Source organism: Euleptes europaea, chromosome 4 (assembly GCF_029931775.1).
Source record: "Euleptes europaea isolate rEulEur1 chromosome 4, rEulEur1.hap1, whole genome shotgun sequence".
NCBI lineage: Eukaryota > Metazoa > Chordata > Lepidosauria > Squamata > Sphaerodactylidae > Euleptes > Euleptes europaea.
This window is the reverse complement of record NC_079315.1, coordinates 123,295,041-123,317,546: the sequence shown is the minus strand read 5'-3', so window position 1 is coordinate 123,317,546 and position 22,506 is coordinate 123,295,041. Positions and strand designations below refer to the sequence as shown.

The window sequence follows — 22,506 nt, the reverse complement described above, 5'->3', positions numbered from 1 at the left end:
GAAGCTGCAGCTGAAATCGAGTTCCTGCTTTGCCAAGCACCACAGGAGGAGGAGGAGGAGGTGTAGAGTGTGCAACTTCTGCTCTGTGAAAGGATTAAGCGCTTCAGTGCATGCGAACAGGAAGCTGCTGCAGAGAACATGCAAAAGGTCCGGGGGTGGGGGGTGTCACCAAGTGTAGCTGAGGCTGCCTGACAGGACATGCTGCCATGCCTTGCTGTTACCATTGCTGGGCTCTGTGGCAATTCGGGGCCCTCAACAAGCCCAGCTGCCTGACCACACACCCCTCCAAGAGGCAGAAGCTCCATGGCTGTTGGGCCGCCAGTCCGCCAGCCTCCCTCCGCTCAGCGTCTCTAACTTGTGGATAAAACTTGACAAAGCCAGCTGATGCAACAGATAAGAGGAGTTAAGAATCTGTGTTTAAACTGAGTCCAGAAGTTCACTCCAGAGAGTCCCATACCCTGAACTAGGAAAGAGCACGCAGAAGCCCGCCTCCCCCCCCCCCGCCTTCAATCCCCAAGAGCATTTCCAGTTCAAGGGATCAGGTAGTAGGTGATGCAAAAGGCCCTCTTTTGCCTGAGACCCTGGAGAGCCGCTGCTGGTCTGAGGGGACAGAAGTTGGGTGTGAGCCAGGAGACGGAGGGCCGTTTCGTGTGCTCACGTGAGCTGGTGCAAAGGCATAGCTAGAACAGAAATTGCAGCTTGAAGCAACACACCAAGGTCGTCTGGAAGAAGATGGGACAGGTGTCGTTAGGAAGTGCTAAATTTTGCTTGAACTCTTGTTTTGTATACACTTATGAAAGTCATCTCGCGGTTAGAACAGGAGCAGGAGAGAAAGTGATATAGTGAAAGTAAGTGAACTTGTGACCTGTTAACTGACAGCAAACTTTAAATAGGGACCATCTGGCCAGAGCTCAGAGCAGCCCAGGGAAGGAGAAGGCCCCTCCCCCATTTCCCCCACTGACGTTTGACTTGCATAACCCCGGGACCACATCTTCTGCTTCTTACAGGGAAGTTCCTTCCCAATTTGCACGTGGCAAATATATTTAGAAGAGAAAGAGAAAAAAAGTCCGAGAAAGAGCAGTCAAATACCAGGAAACCCTTGAAGATTTGCATGCCTTTTGCAGAGCAAGAGGAACATGGGACAGTCAGGGGGCACCACAGAGGGGGGAGGGGAAACTGGCAACTGGGCTGATGGGCTAGGATAGGCAACACTGATGAACCCAAAAGATTGGGACTGAGGGCACGCTGGGGGGAGGGAGAGAGGGTTAGGATAGCACCACATCCAGCACTCTTGTTCTGGAAGGACAGAGTGGGTGTCAAGCTTCAGCAAATGCACAGCGTTTCAGGTAATAGAAACTCCAATCCAGACAGCACAGTGATTCAGAGGTTTATTCTGAACGTCAGTGATTTCAGTCAAGACGGAGGTTAGAATGTAGAACATTGGGAAGTTGCTACATTTATAGAACGAACACAATAGTTACAGCAATACAAAGGAAACAGTAGATTTCTTTCTCCTGGTAACGACTTTAGTGGGTCAAGTACCGGGTACTTAAGGGCCATCAGAGGTGGGGGGCTGGTGGACTTCCTGGCACTGTGAGCGAGACCGGTATCAGACGGAAGATTAACACGGGCGGGTCTCCATACAAGTGTAGATCTCTTATCAGAGCTAGTGGGACGTGTGCAAAACAGGAGGGAGGGGGGAGCGCATGGAAAGATCATCTTGTCAGAAATCCTATCTGACAGTGGGCTCATCAACACTATTGGGGGGGTGGCAGCCTGCGGGGAGGGCCTTCTCGGTCATGGCACCAAAACTCTGAAACTCTCTCCCCAGGGAGACTCGTCTGTCCCCTTCTGTCGCCATCTTCTGCCAGTGGGTGAAGACCTTCTTTGTCTCCTTTGGCTTTCCTGCACAGATCCCTCCTTCCTGCCCTAAGTTTAAAATGTTGTTTTTATGTTTTGTATGTATTTGGGTCTAGTATTAAATGGTTTAAATATGTGTTTCTTGTGGTTTTGATGGGATGAGAGCCAGCGTGGTGTAGTGGTTATGAACAGTGGTTTGGAGCGATGGACTCTGATCTGGAGAACCAGGTTTGATTCCCCACTCCTCCACATGAAGCCGGCTGGGTGACCTTGGGCTAGTCACAGCTCTCTCAGCCCCACCTACCTCACAGGGTGTCTGTTGTGGGGAGGGGAAGATGACTGTAAGCTGGTTTGATTCTGGTTTGAGAGGGAGGGCATCTTGGCCATCTTCTGGTCACTAGGGGTGTGGAGGGGGGAGGTAGTTGAGAATTTCCTGCATTGTGCAGGGGGTTGGACTTGATGGCCCTGGTGGTCCCTTCCAACTCTATGATTCTATAATTCCTTATGTAGTAGAGAAAGTTGGAGTATAAAAACCAACTCTTCTTCTTTTAAGATGTGGTTTTGGGAGGGAAGGCAGCATGTAGCCCAATCCCGTCAGATCTCGGAAGCTAAGCAGGGTGAGCCCTGGTTAGTATTTGGATGAGGGATCAGATCACCAAGGAAGTCCAGGGCTTCCATGCAGAGGAAGACACTGGCAAATCACCTCTGTTAGTCTCTTGCCTTGAAAACCCCATAAAGGGTTGCCGTAAGTCAGGTGTGACTTGCCAGCACTTTACACACACACTCACACACACACACGAGATGTGGCTTTATTGTGTATGTTTGTAATTTGCTAGCCACCTACTGTCCCTTATGAGGGCAGAAAGGCAGAGTAAAAGAAACAGATGAACATTAATTACAGGCAAATGCTCCAAGTGGCCTTAGCCTCCACTTCGATCTAGGGTTGGAGAGAAGCTCAGGAGTGACTCCGCACCACTTCGCGGTCCACAGGAGAGCATCTTGACAACTGCAGCTGCCTCCCCAGCAAGGGGGTCACAGGGAAGAGGCAGAGAAGCCCTCAGCTAGAGGCCTGGTGGCACCCCTCCTCCCAACACACAGACTCCCCAGTCCTGAGCCACAGCCTGAAGAGTTTGTCTTGAGGACTGCAGGCCTCTCGGGCAGTTCTGGCTCTCTGGCAGATCTGGGAAGGAAGCCCCAACCCTAGCTACCTGCCCCCGTGTTCCTCCTCCTCCTCCAAATCTTCATTTCATTTATTAGAATAATTATTGCCCGCCTTTCTCCCACACGAGTGGGAACCAAAGTAGGGAACAGTATACACGAACGCCACAGTACAACCGTTACACCACAGAAAATGCAGCTGCTGCCCCCCCCCAAGTCCATAACTAGGACTGAGCACCCAGCATAGAAGCTCTGCTGCTCCCCCTGGCACCGGCTTTTGCTCCAGTGGGACAGCGCGGGGGGGGGAGTGCCTGAGCAGTGGGACAGAGTCCCCCGATAAGTGTCCTGCAAAGAGAAATGAGCTGCAGCACTGGGGTGCGTGCGCATGGCCTTGGCGGAGGGGGGGTGTAGTTTGTTCTTTGAGAAGGGTGTCTCCGTTTCAGTGGTATGGCTGGGTAGAGTTCTGATGATGGGGGGGGGGGGTTAATTAAACTGATAATTAAACTGACCTGGGGTGAGAAATTGGTGATCCAGTCGCTATCCAGTAGGGGCCCAGCACAGAATTCCACCTAGTACCCAACCGAACTGTATTAAGGAGGGAAGCCAACAAGGGCTGCATCGCTTCCGAAAGGCTAAAACGCTGGTCTGGAAGGGGGCCTTGAAGAATGGAAGAAACGGACCCTTGTGGAAGGGGGCTCCTACAAAGCCAGTGACTGGTGCCCTCCTCAGACCACATCTTCGACTTCTAGAAGGCAGATCTGTCTCCTGTGTGTGAGGCCGTCTGTGGCAGGGAGAGCCCCTGGCTCAGTGGGAGAGCATCTGCCTGGCAAGCAAAGAGTCCCCGGTTCAATCCCTGGCATCTCCCTTTAGGGGCAGAGGTGCTCCAGACCCTGGAGAGCTGCTGCCAGGCAGAACAGACGATAGCGGATGGGCGGAGGGTCATATGTGGCAACCGCACCCAGCAGCCCTTGCAGAAGGGGACTGGTGAGACTTAAGGAGCGGCGGTCTGTGCCACGAAATTTATAGTCTTTCTGTGCATCAAATTTGGCATGGTTCAAATCCAAGTTCTGTGTCCCAGCAGGTGGGATGAGTGGTTGGCAAAGAGGGAGGGGCTCAGTGGTAGAGCCTCTGCTTGGCATGCAGAAGGACCCAGGTTCCATCCCGGGCATCTGCAGTTAAAGGGACCAGGCGAGTAGGTGATGGGAAAGAGCCCCGCCTGAGACCCTGGAGAGCCGCTGCCGGTCTGAGTAGGGAAGACTGACCTCGAGGGACCCAGGAGGGGCTGGTTCAGTCTGTTCTCATGCTCCAACGCTTCCCGGGGTGGGCTTCCATTGGAGGGCGGAATCCTGACCCCCCCCCCAATATTACGGGCTGGAACAGGACTCCCCCCCCCCATCTGTCGGCCAGAGCCCCGCGGGATCCCAGCCCCCCGCAGCCCCTTCGGCCATCCCGCCTCTTGGGCACGAACTGCTTAGGCGAGGCGGGCCGGCACCGAGTTCGAGCGGGAACCCCCTCGGGCGTCCCCGGGGCGGGGCGGGGTGCCGGGCGAGACCGTCGCGGCGGGGCGGCCCCTTCCTTCTGCTGGTGCGAAGCCGGCCAGAGCGTGGCGGCGGAGCCCCCGAGGGCGGCTGGGCGGATGGCCGAGGCGGTGACCTACGCCGCCCTGCGCTTCGCCAAGAGCCCCCCGGGGCAGAGCCGGCCGCCCCCGGGACCCGCTGACGGCCCTCTCCGCTCCTCTCCCCCCGCAGAGGCCAGCGACGGCGAGCTCACCTACGAGAACCTCTCCGCCGCCCGGCCCCGACAGCAGGCGCCAGGTGAGGGACGGAGGGAGGGACGGAGGGGAGCAGCGCTCGGCTGGAGGGGAAGGGGCTTCGGCTGCAGCCGTCCGCGCGAGACCCCCGACGACCCCCGCGGCTTTCTCTTCCAGGGGCTCTCCCGAGGCGAATCTGGTCCGCAGCCCCGCTGGCCCTGCTGGCCGCCGGCCTCTTCCTCGCCGCCACCTGCATAGGACTGGGCGTCCGATGTAAGTCGGCCCCCCGCCCCCCCCCATGCGCCCGGGACGTGCGGCCCGCCCTGTTTCCCCAGGCAGGCAGCCTGCCCTGTCCCAATGGTTCCGGGCGGGTTGCACCCGGTTTCCCGGGTTGTCTGTCCACAACCCTCCCTTCTCAAGGGCGCAGGGTGCCCCAGAATCCCTGGCTCTGGTGGGGGTGGGGGCTCCAGTCCCTGCCGGCCTCTTGCCCACCCTGCCTTTGCTCTGCAGACTGGCAGGTCTCCCAGCAACTGCAGCGGGCATCCCAGAGGCACGCAGCAGAGAGCAGCGCCCTGGCACACAGAATCGGCGGCCAGGACGAGAACCTGACCTGGTCCTCGCAGCAGCTGTCCCGGGCCCAGGCAGAACTGGCAGACACACAGCTGGCCCTTCAGCAATGCTTGCAGGCTGGCAACAGCACTCAGCGGCAGCTGGAAGAGGAACAGAAGCAACGGAAGGAGGCTGAGAGCTCCTTGACTCTCCTGTGGCAGGAGAAGGAGAAAGGGATCTGGGATCTAGAAGCAGCCACATCCTGCCAGCAGATTGGTGAGGTTCACAGGGGTCAGGCTTGGCTGGTGGGTGGCGCCTGGGCCCAGCCCTCCAAGGAAGAGGATCTTGCCTTGCCCCCAAGCCCCATGATCTGGCGCCAGTTAATGAAAAGGACCGTCAGCCTCGTTCCACCTGGGGTCGCTTGTTTCAGCTCCTTTGAGTGTCAGCAAGAGCTGGGGATGCCATCCGATCTTGCTCTGTCCCCTCTTGTGTGTCTGATCAGCCTCTGTCCAAGTCCAGCAGCGCTTCAGCATGATGCCGGCATCGCTGTGATGCTTGGAGTTTCTGATCTGTCCCTGAAGGCCGCCCAACTTAAAGCACAAGTCAGTATCAAGACCCCCCCCCTTGTGTTTTCTTCGCCAGGCTGCTGCCCCGATGAATGGAGTCTCTTCCGATGGAAGTGCTTGCGGGTGTCAAGTGATAGGAAGAATTGGGCAGACAGCAGGCTGGACTGCCAAAGGCAACAGGCTCAGCTGCTGATTCTAAAGCCCTGGAGGGCCACAGCCATCTGGGAAGCCATAAGAGGAATGGTGAGATGCAATTAGGTAGAACAAAGTATGTGGGCTGGGATTGGGGGGCAGAGAGCTCCACAGGCAAGCCTTATTGGCCCATGGGTGGAGTCTGGAGGCAGCTCCATCCCAGTGCAGAAAGAGGGAGAAGAGCAGGCTTTTGACCTCCATGTCACACAAGGGCTGCTGAGCAGTAGTCACACCACTGAGTGGGATCTAGTGGGTCGTCCTCGTTCCATATTTGCCTCAAGGCAGGCCTTCCTACACCCAGCCCTAGACTTGGAAGGGGCCTAAGAGGCCCTTTAATCTAACTCCTGCTCAATCCAACACTAGAATATTCCAACGGATGAATGTCCAGCCACGGGGGAGAGCACAGGGAGCCCGTGCCCACCTGCCTTGGGGAGGGGGGAGAAGTACACCCCCCCCTCAGCCATTGTTGTGAGTGGACCTCACTGGCTGGCCAGGAAAGGAGAAGCCAAGAGAGGCCGGAGGCTCATCAGCACTGGGGCCCTTCTCCATTTCTGTACTCGGGGAGTTTCCCTGGGGTGGAGCAGAACTTCATCCCATGCCCTGCCCCCAGGACCATGAAAGTGCCGGGGGTTGAGGGCACCTTGGAAAGGACCAAACTCACATGCAGAGGTTAGGAAGGTTGGTCAGGGGGTACTGGAAAGGCGGGCTGGCAGAGTCCACCCAGCAGCCTGTGGGCGAGTCCCAGGAGACCCTCCGTTGCCTCGCATGTCTTACCAGAAGCACTGGAGTCAAGTCACTAGGCGAGCTGGTCTCTAATGAAAACATCCAGGGACAACATTCACCCAGTTTGCCATTTTCTTTTTGGCCCTAGAGTCTTCTGCAAACAAGGGAGTTCTGGGTTGGACTCAGTAAAAGCTGGAATTCTGCATGGGAATGGCGTTGGGTCGATGGCTCAAGCTATGAAGGGTAAGCGGAAGAGAGAAGGGGCAATTTCTCCCCACCAATGGGATTTGTTATGGTTATATGAATAGCTCAGTCCCTCCCATCCTTATGGGGCAGAATGGACTCTGTGACTTTGGCCCACCCCTTGTAATGACATTATTAAACAGTCAGCCAAACTGATGACCCCAAAGTACATGGTGTCCTCTGTCTGGTCCACAGAAAGGAAACCAAAGGCAGAAATCCACCCCCCCCTTGCCAAGGTGCAGAGGGCATTTTGATTGCAGGGGAGTCCAAGTAGCAACATCCCCCCTTGATGGAGTGACACACCCTCAGTGTCCCCATAAGTGGTGCATGGGGACACAATGAGTGTGGTCCAACATGGTCACAGCCCCATGAAGTCCAGCAATTGCCACTCACACATGGGTGACCAGGAAGAGACTTCCGCTCCTGGAAGGGGGACCTTGTGGCTACTAGTAGGGGCCCTGTAGCAAAACACACCAGGTGATCCTGCAGATATGGGTTCAAGAGAAGACCTCTTTTGCTGGGACACCCACAGGGAAGAAAGTGTGGCCGGTTCAGCCACAGGATCCTCTCACTCACTTACTGGAGGCCATACTGATAGAAAACTCATGACCTCTGCCACACCCGAGTTTGGGGCTCAGGCAAGAGAGGGCTTGTCTTTTGCCAGGCTAGGGATGATGGTGCCCATACCAAAGGCGTCCCTGTCAACAGCCCCCTGCAGAAAGACAAAAGGGGAGGCATGGCGGGGACCAAAGCAGGCAAAGGGGAGGCATGGCGGGGACCAAAGCAGGATACTGGTCAGTGGGCAAAGCTGACCCTCTGTCCAGCAGCAGCAAGGTAGCATGAAGAGGCCAGACTAGGACTGTGCCCCCCCCCAACACTCCTGGCTTAGGAGGATGTGTTTTCTGCAGGGGATGTGGGTTTCCCTCCATGCCAGGGGAAGCTTCAGCTGCCCATTTCCATTTTCCCATTAAAGGGACAGAACCTATTTCTCTAAGGCTGTTGTCCTCCCTATATCAGATACCAGCAATTACCTTGGGGAGTGTGCATCTTGGAGTCCTTCCCCTGCCCCTTTCACCTTCCAAGAGGCACCTGTGCATGCAGAAGACCACCTCTTCAGCCTCCCCCCCCCCAGCTGAGGACAGCCAAGGTTAGCCATGAGCCGGTGGGAGGGGCCTGGGCAGATGCACAGCTGAAGAGCACCGCACGCAGGTCCTGAGCAGCATCAGGAACACTGAAAGCAAGTCGGATGAAGGGGTTGCCAGCTCTCTCATTCCAGCGAGGCTCCTGAGTTATATGCAAGCTGCCCTGGCAAACTGCCAATTCACAAGTAGCACTGTCCCCGTGAGAGAGACAATGATGCCTGTCAGACCAGTGTCTGTGGAGCAGCTTTAAATGGTGCAGGTTGAAGTGGAGAGCCAGTGTGGTGTAGTGGTTCGAGTGTCAGATGAGTTTCCGAATCCCCTCTCTGCCATGGAAGCTCATTGGGTGAGCTGGGACCAGTCACCTGCTCTCAGCCTCACCTGCCTCACAGGGTGAGATGGAGGAGGGCAGTACCAATACGTAAGCTGTTCCGTGTCCCCACTGGGGAGAAAGGTGGGTATTAATAAATAAAGAATGGGCAGCAGCCAAGCAACTGGACGCAGAGGGGTCAGCACCGCCGGTGGTCATGTCGTAGAATGGGGCTCTTCCTGACCTCTCCCCCATTGGATGGCTGCCAGTAGAGAGCCCCAGAGACACAAAGACAGCAATGAGCATTAGCATTGTTCTGCAGTGGGTGGGCACAGCTTCGGGGGAGATTCTATAGGGTGGGCTGCCCTGTGGGAGCACTCAGCCACACTGACCCACCCCTTGCATTGGCACTGAGTCTGCCCTGTCTGCTGGAGCTGCTCTCTGGGGTTCTGATCCTGCCAGCCAATGGGCAGGAGTTGGCAGTTAGTCAGGCAGGGGGCTGCCCTACACCCTGGAGAGCAGCTGGGATCCCTCTGTCACCCCCACTACACACACACACACACACACACACAAACACACACACCTTTTTCATGAGGTTTTTATTTTCTTTCCAGCAATGAATTTTCTTTTCTTTCTGGGAATTGTGTAAAACTGAGCCAAGGAGCCCTAAAACAAGAGGACTGTTCTTCAAAGCATAATATGCAATACATTTGTGAGAAGCCAGCCACACCCTCACCCCAGTAAACCCAAGTGCTTGAGATGCCCGCCAAGTCCTAAAGCCAAAAGCAAAAGACCCCCTTTGAAGGACCCAACGGCTTCTGCCAGCACTGCAGTCCCCTCGGGCGACATGGCACAGTCCCAGAGCATGGACTCACGCGGAGCTGCCCTACCCTGTATCAGATCATCGGACCATCCAGGTCAGGATTGAACCTGAGACCTTCGGCATGCCAAGCAGAGGCCCTTCTGTTGATCCACAGCCCTTGCCTGCTGTGGTTGGGGGGGCACCTGAGGCAGCCACTTGGCTGAGGCCAAAGCAGGTCTAAGTGTTGGGAAATCTGCCCTTCCTAACGGTGTCACTTGTCTCCACATTGAGAGGGGAGGATTGACCAGAGAGTCAAATAGATAGAGAGGATGGAAGGAGTCATCTTCAGTTACACCTCACCCTCATTTCCTGTCCCCTTTGATGTTTAGAGATATATTGTTAGCGAAACTTCCCTTCTCTCTCTCTTCCCTTTTGCCCTTCATCCAAGCAAGCCCCTAGAGCCAAGCTCTCCTGTGCTCAGGCCTTCTCACTTCAACATGGAGTGGAAGGCAGTTACCTTTTTATACATAGAAGATTAGCAAAGTAGATTAGGATAAGGGACTCTGTTTGTCCTTTCCTATACTCATTGTATTTCACCAATAAATGAGTTTAGTTTAAATAGAACAGAAGCCTGAAGCTTCTTTTGTTTTCTGACTTGCACACACGCACATGTTGCACCGGATGCATATTTGCGCACCCTGCCTGACTACAGATTTACAACGCTAAGAGCACATGAAGACTTCTGCTGGACCAGACCGGGGGTCCATCCGGTGCAATGGCCAAGCAGGTAATCAGGAGCTTTCATGTTCTCCATCTGAATGGAAGCCCCCCACCCCTTTACGAAGGAGATTCCTTCCCACTCTTCTGGAGAACCCCCTTCCCTTCTCTCTTGAACTGGGGAGTCCTTCATTCCAGCACTAACAGTACGGACTCAACTTCCCCCCACCCCAACCCCTTTTTGCTGCCTACTCAAATAGTATCTGACGAAGGGAGCTTTGGGTCTCAAAAGCTTCTAACCCCCCCCCCCCAATCTTGTTAGTCTCCAAGGTGCTCCTGGACTCAAATCTAGCTGTTCTACTGCAGACCCCCACGGCTGCCCTCTGAAACGATGCTCAAAAGTGGAGAGAGAGACGGAGGACTCCTCCCCCACTGCATGGGGACACAACCATTGGGTGTGTCTTGTCCTCATCGCCACCATGCGAAGGATCTGCAGCTCCTGTTGCTGCCTCTGCTCTGGTGGCATTTGCTCCTCCTCCTCCTCCTCCAGGATTTGCCCTGTTGGCGTGAGCAACTCAGCATGTTTAGACATGGGGGTTGGGTGGGCTACATCACTCTAAGCGTGTATAAGGGTTATCTCCTTGAATGGCATGTCCCTTTCTTTGTTTTAACTTGGGAGCTGCCTCAGACCCCTCCTCTCCCTCTGTATCCACTGCTCTCCTTCTCTCCACATGGATCTTCATGGAATCTCACGTCTTTACAACTCTCTCCTGTAGAAACAATGCCTCATACTCCCATACTCATGGTGCCAGATTAACTGACCACTTGGGACAAGGAAAAGTACTCTTTAGATTAGGTTTCTCTTTCTTCCTTTTGACTGCAATCTGAATGTGAACAGAATCTACTTGAATAAATGTAAGTTTTACTTTTTGCAATATACTTCCTGGGAGATTTATTTACTGCACTCAACAACATGCTTCTATGACTGGGCAAACTCTGCTATATTCACCAAACATCCCAATACACCTTTTGTCCTCTGCCTCTTTTTCCTGCAGAAGCCGCTCCTGCCGGTCTTGGTCTGGGCCTCTTGCCCTCTTAGCTGCTCCCCATTCCTCATGTCTGGCTTGCACCTGGAGTCCCTGGCACTTTACCTTTGCTTCCCTTTCCCAGGTGAGATCTGCTTTGCTTGCAGCTGCAGCTTCTCTACCTCCACCTCCCTGAGGCAGCTTTCTGCTTGCTGGTTCAGGCTCTCAGCTCCTGGTGCCTCCAGTACTGGATGACTGGGAGTGGGCATGCCAGCTCCCACTTGCATACAGAAATTCAGCAAGGGACTTTAACGTATCTCACATTTGATCTCTTTTTTCTCAGACTCAGACTGCATCACCTTCTCAAACCTCCACTGCTCCTCTAGGTCCTTGCTGGCTATCCTAACACACCCTAATCCATAGTGAGAAAATAAAAATGAACCCATTACTCCACCAGCACATTCACCCAAATTTTTAAAATTACCAATTAATTTATTTAGTTTATCTTGATTTCAGTAAGGGTTGATTTCAGTAAGGCTTTTGATAAGGGTCCACATAATACTCTTGTTGACAAGATAGAGTCCCTAGTGAAGTTTCTAGAGTCCAATAAACAGACAATGAGGAGCAGGTTAAGATTTAAGCAGTCCGTTCTTTATTTAGCTAAATATAAGAGCTGGATGGGCAAACCGCTAATATAAAAGCGGAGCGTCACCACAAAGGAACAAAGAGATAGAAGGATCCTTATAGCTTAGGATCGGGGCAGGTACATTGCCTTACAAGGAAACGGTTCACAAAACAAAAAGACTAAAGAGCAAATACACAATACATAATAGCCAGTAACTAGCATAGCCTATAATGTAGCCTGAAGGCGTTTCTTAGAAAGCGCTTGCAAACTGCATTCCTAACTACAGATAAGAGAGTTCCCTTCATCAAGCCAAGGACAGTTTTACCATATATTTGAGGGGCCTATCAGCCCGGATGTGTGTGTGTCGAGGCTTGTGTTTCTTGGTGCCAACCTCCACAAACAAACCATACTGTGTGTTTGCTTTGCATCAGCCCTTATGTTTGGGCACAACACTAGGTACAAGCGGGTCCTTAATGGCTGTGGCCCCCTAGCCAGAAGTTGGAAGCTGAAAAAGCCTCTTCCTCTCGTCAAGAGTTTAAATACCCCGTCTTTCTTACTCCCCCCTTTAGGGTTGCCACAGGTTCCTCTTTGCTACCAGTGGGAGGTTTTGGGGCGGAGCCTGAGGAGGGCGGGGTTTGGGGAGGGGAGGGACTTCAATGCCATAGAGTCGCAATTGCCAAAGCAGCCATTTTCTCCTGGGGAACTGATCTCTGTCAGCAGCCCATTATATTGGGAGCTAATAAGAAAATACAAAAAGACAAAGTAAAAATTGAATAAGTTGAAGAACTCTCGAATTCAACCTGAACAATCTCCCAGAAAGATTACATACTGGTGGGCTTAAACCTTATTGCTGAGGCTGACGAAGCCAAATAATTGGTGAAAGCGCTACAAATATCCGGGATAACGTTCCCTCTGTCACCTTCTTTGGAGCAGCAAGAGGTGTTCCAGCAGACATTGATTCTTGAAACATGATATTGGACTTTGTTTCGTTGGAAGATAGCCATTGTGCTTGATTCAATATTGCTTTCACATTGTGAATAGCTTTGTATATAATTGTATTCTTGTGATAGTCTTTATGTTTAGCACTGTTGTTTGATATTTTGGATATAATTGCCTGCACTCTTTTCTCCCAAAGGAAGGACAGGCAGGGTTTGGAAATAACCAGTCTGGAGATGACGCCAGAGACCAGACTGAAATATTTTCATATCCTGAGTGTAAAACAGTAAAGTGCACTGATGGTGGACTCACAGTGGTTGGCGGAGGGGGAAGGGTTCAGCACACTACAGGAAGCCAGCCCCCCAGGGAGCAGACAGGACGGCAACCTCTGACATAACTGTGGTGGAGGAAGTTCAAAGCAGCCTGCTCGGCTGTTCTGCCCAGGAAGGGGGCAGGCAGCAGATGTCAGGTAAACTGCTCTAAGTGTAAGTTAGAATCCTTTTCTGATTTTACTTCCTTTTGCTAGAAGTGGTTTCCTAATGGCAGCCTGTACTTTTCTACTATTCTGTTTGTGCTCAGTCTTTAAATATAGCCATTCCTGATGGCACTTAACCTTCCCAAATGCTACGTTTTTCTCTGGGCTTAGTGCACCCCTTGACACTAAAAGGCTGCAAGGAGAGTAATGGGGGGTGGCAGCTGACGAACACCCCCCAGCCCCGTATGCATTGCTGTATTTTTATAATGCTGGTCAAATGACCGTAATAAATGATTGGTTGATTGACAGGGGCCCCTCAACTTTGGTGAGGGTTGGGGGGCAGAGAAGAAATCTCACAGGGATTCTCTTCATGGGACCCCTGCCCTCTGGACCAACTCAGGTCTCTCTCAGCTCACTGGTTTGTTGCAGGTGGCAGCGGGGGAGGGGAAAAGGGACCTCCACTGGACTGGAACTTCACCAGGGCAAGGATGGGTGGCATGCCAGGTGGGACGCATATCTACATTATACCCACATGGATCTGCAGACGAGTGCTGGACCAGAGTGTGTGACCCCGGAGAAACCCCAATGTGGCACTTAACCAAGTCAGCCAGGCTCAGCTGAAACCGATCACATCTGGAAAGTGCTACAGTCTCCAAGACCTCATCCTAAAGGGAACCTCCACACACGGAGGCAGTAAACCTTGAATACCAGTCCCAGGGGCAACAGCAGGGGAAAGTCTTGGCCCCCACAGCCTGTTGGTTGGCCCTCCAGGGCACCTTGCTTGGCCACCGCACCAGATGGACCACCGGTCTGGTCCAGCAGAAGTCTTCCTGTGCTCTTAGACCTGCTTGGCTTCAGTCAAAGGGCTGCCTCAAGTGCCCCCCAACCACAGCTGGGAGGGGCTGCAGCTCAACAGAAGGACCTCCACTTGGCATGCAGAAGGTCTCAGGCTCAATCCTGACCTGGCTGGACTGATGGGCTGGTGCAGGGTAAGGCAGCTTCGTGTGTGTCCACGCTCTGGGATTGCGCCACGTAGCCCAAGGGGAATGCAGTGCTGGTAGAAGCCACCGGGTCCTTCAAAAGGGGTCTTTTGCTTTTGGCTTTAGGACTTGACGGGCATCTCAAGCACTTGGGTCTATTGACCAGGAGAAGGGTGTGGCTGCCTTCTCACAAACAGAATGCTGAAGACTTGAAGAACAGGACTGTTGTATCAGGGCTCCTTGGCTCAGTTTTACACAATTATCAGGATAATAATTTAATCTGTTGATGCTGGAAAGAAAACAACAACCTCATGAAAAGGTGGGGAGGAAGCACAACTGCTCTCTGGCCCTTTGACCGAGGTTGGATGTGTGGAAAGGGGCAGCTGATGCTACCCCTGGCATGGAGGGAAACCACATTCCCTGCAAAAATACATCTTCCGAAGCCTCTGCTGAAGAGCAGAGCATTTCATCCTCGGGGCCCTTGGCAACCCTCAGAGTGTAGGGGCACAGTCCTAGTCTGGCCTCTTCATGCTATCTTGCTGCTGCTGCTGGGCAGAGGGTCAGCTTTGATGACTGACCGGTATCCTGCTTTGGTCCCCACCATGCCTCCCCTTTGCCACAGGGGGGTCTTTCTGCAGGGGGCTGTTGACAGGGACGCCTTTGGTATGGGCACCATCATCCCTAGCCTGGCAAAAGACAAGCCCTCTCTTGCCTGAGCCCCAAACCCGGGTGTGGCAGAGGTCATGAGTTTTCTATCAGTATGGCCTCCAGTAAGTGAGTGAGAGGATCCTGTGGCTGAACCAGCCATGCTTTCTTCCCTGTGGGTGTTCCAGCAAAAGAGGTCTTCTCTTGAACCCATATCTGCAGGATCGCCTGGTGTGTTTTGCTACAGGGCCCCTACTAGTAGCCACAAAGTCCCCCTTCCAGGAGCAGAAGTCTCTTCCTGGTCACCCATGTGTGAGTGGCAGTTGCTGGACTTCATGGGGCTGTGACCATGCTGGACCACACTCATTGTGTCCCCATGCACCACTTATGGGGGCACTGAGGGTGTGCCACTCCATCAAGGGGGGATGTTGCTTTTCAGACTCCCCTGCAATCAAAATGCTCTCTGCACCTTGGCAAAGGGGGGGGGTGGATTTCTGCCTCTGGTTTCCTTTCTGTGGACCAGACAGAGGACACCATGTACTTTGGGGTCATCAGTTTGGCTGACAGTTTAATAATGTCATTACAAAGGGTGGGCCAAAGTCACAGAGTCCATTCTGCCCCGTAAGGATGTGAGGGACTGAGCTATTCATACAACCAGAACAAATCCCAGTGGTGGGGAGAAATTGCCCCTTCTATCTTCCGCTTACCCTGCATAGGGTGTGTCATCGACCCAACGCCATTCCCAATACCATTCTTTCTTCCTTGTGAGTCCAACCCAGAACTCCTTTGATTGCAGAAGACTCTAGGGCCAAAAAGAAAATGGCAAACTGGGTGAATGTTGTCCTGGGATGTTTTCCGTAGAGGCCAGCCTCCCTGCAGCACTGCTCAGGGTGTTCCTGACACTCATGGGGGGGCACTGCTCCTCCCTCCCCCCAGGGGGGACCCACCGACTACTGACTCTGACTTCAGTGCTTCTGGTAAGAGGTCGGAGGTCGCAGGGGGCCTCCTGGCACTGGTGGCTGGGTGTGGGCTTTGCATGGACTCTGCCTCGGTGCCAGGCCAGCCTGCCTCTGCTGTGGCCGCTTCCCAATCACAAGTCTCTTCTCAGCCTCCATGAGCAAGCGTGAGCCATTTCCCAAGGCACCCTCAATGGCCAGAACTTCCCCTTTCGTGTCACATATGGAGAATCACAGAATCAAAGACTTGGAAGGGACCACCAGGGTCATCTAGTTCAACCCCCTGCACAATGCAGGAAATTCACAACTACCCCCCCCATGACCCCTACTCCATGCCAGAAGATGGCCACAGTCCCCTCCCTTTCATGATCTGCCTATGGTCACAGAACCAGCATTGCATTCAGATGGCCGTCTAGCCTCTGCTTAAAAACCTCCAGGGAAGGAGAGCCCACCACCTCCCAAGGAAGCCTGTTCCACTGAGGAACTGCTCTAACTGTTATAAATGTCTTCCTAATGTCTAGATGGAAACTCTTCTGATTTAATTTCAGCCCGTTGGCTCTGGTACGACCTTCTGGGGCAACAGAAAACAACTCGTCGGCACCCTCCTCTATGTGACAGCCCTTCAAGTACTTGAAGATGGTTATCATATCCCCTCTCAGTCTTCTCCTCTTCAGGCTAAACATACCCAGCTCTTTCAACCTTTCCTCATAGGACTTGGTCTCCAGACCCCTCACCATCCTTTCTGCCCTCCTCTGGACACGTTCCAGCTTGTCTACATCTTTCTTAAATTGTGGTGCCCAAAATTGAACACAGTACTCTAGGTGAGGTCTAACCAAAGCAGAGTAAAGCAATACCATCACTTTGCGTGATCTGGATACTATACTTCTGTTGATGCATCCCAAGATCGCATTTGCTTTTTTAGCTACTGCATCACACTGCTGACTCATGTTCAGTGTTTGGTCTACTAAGACTCCAAGATCCTTTTCGCACACATTACTGCTCAGACAAGTCTCCCCAATCCTATAATTAAGCCTTTGATTTTTCCTACCTAAATGTAGAACTTTACATTTATCTTTGTTGAAGTGCATTTTATTCGTTTTAGCCCAATTCTCCAGCCTGTCAAGATCATTCTGTATCCTGGCTCTGTCTTCTACTGTATTTGCTACCCCTCCCAATTTAGTATCATCTGCAGATTTAATAAGCGTCCCCTCTATTCCTTCATCCAAATCATTTATTAAAGTGGACACAGTAGCACCCTGGGGAGAAGAATTCCAGTGCAGACAAGCCTCTGTTTGATTCTCCTTTCCTAGCCAGCAAGTTCCACTCAGTGCTCTGGCAGAGGTGGGGAAGGGGCTCTTCTCCCTCTGTCCCTCCTGGAGGCTGGAGAGTTAGTGTGGTCTGACACCTGGCATCGCTTCCCTGGGGCGGGGGGCAGGAACAGTGCTCTCCCTCACAGCAGGGTCTTAAACCATGGCTTGACAATAATCTGTTGGCATATTCTAGCTTTCTATTGAGCAGGGATTAAATTTAATGGCCTCTATAGCCCTTTCCAACTCTAGAGCAGTGTGTAGGAATGCCTACCTTGAGACAAATATGGAATGAAAATGACCCACTAGATCTCTTCCAGCTGTGTGACAGCTAATCAGCAGCCCTTGGACCACACCAAACTCAAAAGATAGTTTCAGAGGGCAGCCCATGTTGGTCTGCAGTAGAACAGCTAGATTTGAAATATTGTCGAAGGCTTTCACAGTCAGAGTTCATTGGTTCTTGTAGGTTATCCGGGCTGTGTAACCGTGGTCTTGGAATTTTCTTTCCTGACGTTTCGCCAGCAGCTGTGGCAGGCATCTTCAGAGGAGTAACACTGAAGGACGGTGTCTCTCTGTCCTTCAGTGTTACTCCTCTGAAGATGCCTGCTACAGTTGCTGGCGAAACGTGAGGAAAGAAAATTCCAAGACCACGGTTACACAGCCTGGATAACCTACAAGAGCTAGATTTGAATCCAGTAGCACCTTGGAGACCAACAAGATTTTCAGGGAGACTTTCGAAATCTTGTTGGTTTCTCAAGTGCTACTGGACCCAAATCTAGCCAAATTTGAAAGTCTGGTCTTCTCCTCTTTCTGCACTAGAATGGAGCTGCCTCCATATTCCACCCACTGGCCAATAAGGCTTACCTGTGCAGCTCCCCTCACCCACATCTCAGTCCATCTACCTTGTTCTGCCTCATTGCATCTCACCACTATTACTGCAACGTCCCAGAAGGTGGCGGCATCCCAGGGCTTCAGAATCAGCAGCTGAGCCCCTTGATGCGCGCAGTCTTGCTTGCTCCCTTCCCAAGTCTTCCGTTCACTTGACAATCTCAGGCATTTCTGATTGAAAAGCTTCCATCCAAGGGGACAGCAATCTGGAAAAAGGCGACAGAAAGAGAGGGGTCTTTCAAAGGCCACTCCAGAGCTGTTCCTGTCCTCCTGCGAGGGGAGTCTCTGGGAGCCAACCTTGTTGCCAGTCAAGGTGGTGAGACTGGATGAAAATTCAGCAGTGAGATGCTTCAGAAGAGAGCCTGTGTTGGGGTTAAGGATGCCGTGAATTCCCCAGAGAACCCGTTCAGCAGGTGATTAGACTAAGGTGATCATTTCAGCAAGTCCGGGGAGCAACAAAGTTTCCTGGATGGGAGAGCAGAAGGACACGGCTTCCAGCTGTGTCAGAAGACAATTCAGAAGCTTCAAGTGGTTCACAAACTGGTAGCCTGTCTGATTACTGGGGCCGAGATCATGTTCCCCGCACCTCATTGTGACCTCTGCAGCTGCCAAAGGGTTTCTAGGATCAAAGTGCCATTTTTAACTTTGAAACCCCTTCACAGGCTGGACCTCACAGGCCAGGAGGGACGCCACTCCCTGTACGAAGCTGTAGGGCAGCTCCCTTCTGGCCACCCCTCTTCACTGGCTCTTTCTCCCCATGGTGCACTTGGCTACCGCTCATGCTAGAGCCTTCTCAACGGTGGCCCCCGTGTGATGGGACACCCTTCCCAAGCAAGTAAGGAAGGATCCCAACCTGCTTGTTCCAGAGAGGCTGTAAAACTGAGCTCTTTAGGGGAGCGTTTCCTCCCCCCCCCCCCCGAAGATGGCTGCATTTGTGGGAGCAGCAAAGTATGTGTCTTGGGATCTTGGACATAGTTATGAAGTTTCATGTTGTCTGGATTGTATATTTTCTGTAGTTTTCTTTTTTACATAGAAGTTGCTCCCTCTCTTGGTTTCACTATGGTATGGAAGAAAATACAAAATGGGCTACAACTATTTGAATAAATAAAATAAATGAAATGGCTGGTGGAAATCCAGAGCACAGCTTTGCCTTGGAGTTGCCCTTTGGTGAAGTTGTCACAGCCATTCCAGAGCCTAGGTGTACCATCCTTAAAGTCTAAACATCCAAGAAACACAACTGGGATCAGAGATTATCCTAGATGGTGACCCAGCTGGGGCCTGGCGTTCTTTGAGACAGGGCAAGGGGCTTCAATATAACCCCCCCCCCCCAGCCACATCCTTGTGGAGTGGCTGGATACTGTACATTCTTGATTGACATGTATTATCTCTTCTATGAACTGCAAAAGGTATAAAGCTTGGTTGATTCTTTTATTCCATGCTTCATGCAACCAGTGCTTTGTGCAGGCTTTGGTATGCAGACGGAATATATTCCTTTGTATAAAGCTTGCTATATTATGCATCACTGCTTTACTCATGTGTAATGGCATGCATGTTTCTTTTCAGTTTATTTTATGGTGTAATAAATAGCTATAGATTATTCAATCGTAAGAACATAAGAAAGGCCCGGCTGGATCAGACCAAGGCCCATCAAGTCCAGCAGTCTGTTCTCACAGTGGCCAACCAGGTGCCTCTAGGGAGCCCCCAAGCAAGATGACTGCAGCAGCACCATCCTGCCTGTGTTCCACTGCACCCAAAATAATAGGCATGCTCCTCTGATACTAGAGAGAATAGGGATGCATCATGACTAGTATCCATATTTCTTAGTAGCCATGAATAGCCCTCTCCTCCATTAAGATGTCCACTCCCCTCTTCAAGCCTTCTGAGTTTGTAGCCCTCACCACATCCTGGGGCAGGGAGTTCCACAATTTAACTATGCATTGCGTTCCTTTAATCAGTTTTGAATATTTCACCCTCCAGCTTCAGCAGATGACCCCGTGTTCTAGTATTATGGGAGAGGGAGAAAAACTTCTCCCTGTCCACTCTCTCAAAACTATGCATAATTTTATAGACCTCTATCATGTCTCCCCTTAGCCGCCTTCTTTCCAAGCTAAACAGCCCTAAGCATCTTAACCTCTCCCCATAGGGCAGTTGCTATAGTCCCCTAATCACTTTGGTTGCTCTTTTCTGCACCTTCTCAAGCTCTGTAATATCCTTTTTTAGGTGTGGTGACCAGAACTGCACATAGTATTCCAAGTGTGGTCTCACCATAGATTTGTAACTCTCTCTCTCTGTGGATTTCATCTGTGCATCCATCCAGCCACTCACTCCAGCCTGCCCATGAACTTGGGGGAACCTGGAGCTCCAGAACACTTTCATGGATTTGGGTTTCCACAACAGGCAGAATGGAGGAATGTGACCTGGAGCAGTATTTCTTTAAGAAATAACCAGGGATGTGGGCTTTGCTAGCCTCCCTCTCGGGGTATGTTCAGAGGTGCGGGGGCGGGGGGCTTAGGCCTAGACTTACCAGTCTGCTGGCACAATCTCGCACGATCCAAAACTCTCTTGGTCGCCTCCAACTCTTGGGTCACATTGGCCTTCTTTTTCTGTTCTTCTTCCAGCTGCCGCTGAGTGCTGTTGGCAGCCTGCAAGCATTGCTGAAGGGCCAGCCAGGTGTCTGCCAGTTCTGCCTTGGCCCGGGACAGCTGCTGCGAGGACCAGGTCAGGTTCTTGTCCTGGCCGCCGATTCTGTGTGCCAGGGCGCTGCTCTCTGCTGCGTGCCTCTGGGATGCCCGCTGCAGTTGCTGGGAGACCTGCCAGTCTGCAGAGCAAAGGCAGGGTGGGCAAGAGGTGGGTAGGGACAGAGCCAGGGATTCTGGGGCACTTGAGAAGGATGTGGACAGACAGCCGGAAAACCGGGTGCAACCCGCCCGGAACCATTGGGACAGGACAGGCTGCCTGCCTGGGGAAACAGGGCGGGCCGCACGTCCCGGGCGCATGGGGGGGCGGGGGGGCGACTTACATCGGACGCCCAGTCCTATGCAGGTGGCGGCGAGGAAGAGGCCGGCGGCCAGCAGGGCCAGCGGGGCTGCGGACCAGATTCGCCTCGGGAGAGCCCCTGGAAGAGAAAGCCGCGGGGGTCGTCGGGGGTCTCGCGCGGACGGCTGCAGCCGAAGCCCCTTCCCCTCCAGCCGAGCGCTGCTCCCCTCCGTCCCTCCCTCCGTCCCTCACCTGGCGCCTGCTGTCGGGGCCGGGCGGCGGAGAGGTTCTCGTAGGTGAGCTCGCCGTCGCTGGCCTCTGCGGGGGGAGAGGAGCGGAGAGGGCCGTCAGCGGGTCCCGGGGGCGGCCGGCTCTGCCCCGGGGGGCTCTTGGCGAAGCGCAGGGCGGCGTAGGTCACCGCCTCGGCCATCCGCCCAGCCGCCCTCGGGGGCTCCGCCGCCACGCTCTGGCCGGCTTCGCACCAGCAGAAGGAAGGGGCCGCCCCGCCGCGACGGTCTCGCCCGGCACCCCGCCCCGCCCCGGGGACGCCCGAGGGGGTTCCCGCTCGAACTCGGTGCCGGCCCGCCTCGCCTAAGCAGTTCGTGCCCAAGAGGCGGGATGGCCGAAGGGGCTGCGGGGGGCTGGGATCCCGCGGGGCTCTGGCCGACAGATGGGGGGGGGGAGTCCTGTTCCAGCCCGTAATATTGGGGGGGGGGTCAGGATTCCGCCCTCCAATGGAAGCCCACCCCGGGAAGCGTTGGAGCATGAGAACAGACTGAACCAGCCCCTCCTGGGTCCCTCGAGGTCAGTCTTCCCTATTCAGACCGGCAGCGGCTCTCCAGGGTCTCAGGCGGGGCTCTTTCCCATCACCTACTCGCCTGGTCCCTTTAACTGCAGATGCCCGGGATGGAACCTGGGACCTTCTGCATGCCAAGAGGCGGGATGCCCGAAGGGGCTGGGGTCTCGCGGGGCTCCAGCCGACAGATTAGGGGGGGGGAGTCCTATTCCAGCCCGTAATATTCAGGGGGGGGTCAGGATTCCCCCCTCCAATGACAAGGGGAACCCCATCCCGGAAGCGTTGGAGCATGAGAACAGGTGAGGCTGCCTTCCCCTGAGTCCGACCCTCAGTCCATCAGGGTCGGTATCGGCTACTCAGACCGGCAGCGGCTCTCCAGGATCTCAGGCAGAGAAAGGCCTTTCCCATCACCTCCCGCCTGGTCCCTTTTCACTGGAGATGCTGCCAGGGACTGAACCTGAGAGGACCTTGTGCAGCCAGGCAGAGGCTCTGCCTCTGAGTGAGGGCCCCTCCCTCTTTGCCATCCACTCCTCCCACCTGCTGGGACACAGAACACACCCAGGATTTGAGCCACCTGGGTGTGAGGCATACCAAATTTGATGCCCAGAAATGGTATCGACTGACGGGGAGGAGCACAGGGCGGAGACACCTTTTCAGGCCTCCCTGCCTTGCGGTGCAAGCGGCCATGGCAACGACCCCCCCATTCCATTCCTTAAGACTCACCACTCCCCTTCCCCAAGGGCAGCTGGGGGTGGCTGCCACATATGAAGCTCCGCCCATCTGCTATAGTCTGTTCTACTGAAGGCAGCTCTCCAGAGTCTCCAGCACTTCTGCCCCTAAAGGAAGATGCTGGAGATTGAAGTGGGGGGGCTCTTGCCAGGCAGATGC

At 53.6% G+C, this 22,506-nt stretch overlaps 2 protein-coding genes across 2 annotated transcripts; one reads left to right on the top strand and one right to left on the bottom strand.

The window, feature by feature from the left end:
- The first annotated feature begins 4,654 nt into the window (after nt 1-4,654).
- Nucleotides 4,655-9,234, top strand: CD72 (CD72 molecule). The gene is made up of 5 exons (XM_056849103.1): nt 4,655-4,804; nt 4,900-5,041; nt 5,279-5,593; nt 5,960-6,126; nt 9,124-9,234. Exons 1-5 carry the CDS (start codon nt 4,655-4,657, stop codon nt 9,232-9,234), a joined length of 885 nt encoding a protein of 294 aa, XP_056705081.1.
- A 4,787-nt stretch (nt 9,235-14,021) lies between these two features.
- LOC130477110 (B-cell differentiation antigen CD72-like) lies at nt 14,022-21,252 on the bottom strand. Its single transcript, XM_056849102.1, has 5 exons — nt 21,103-21,252; nt 20,866-21,007; nt 20,371-20,664; nt 17,861-18,052; nt 14,022-14,233 (listed from the first exon to the last, which is right to left on the bottom strand). The coding sequence occupies exons 1-5, from the start codon at nt 21,250-21,252 to the stop codon at nt 14,022-14,024; spliced, it is 990 nt and encodes a 329-aa protein (XP_056705080.1).
- Nucleotides 21,253-22,506: the final 1,254 nt, after the last annotated feature.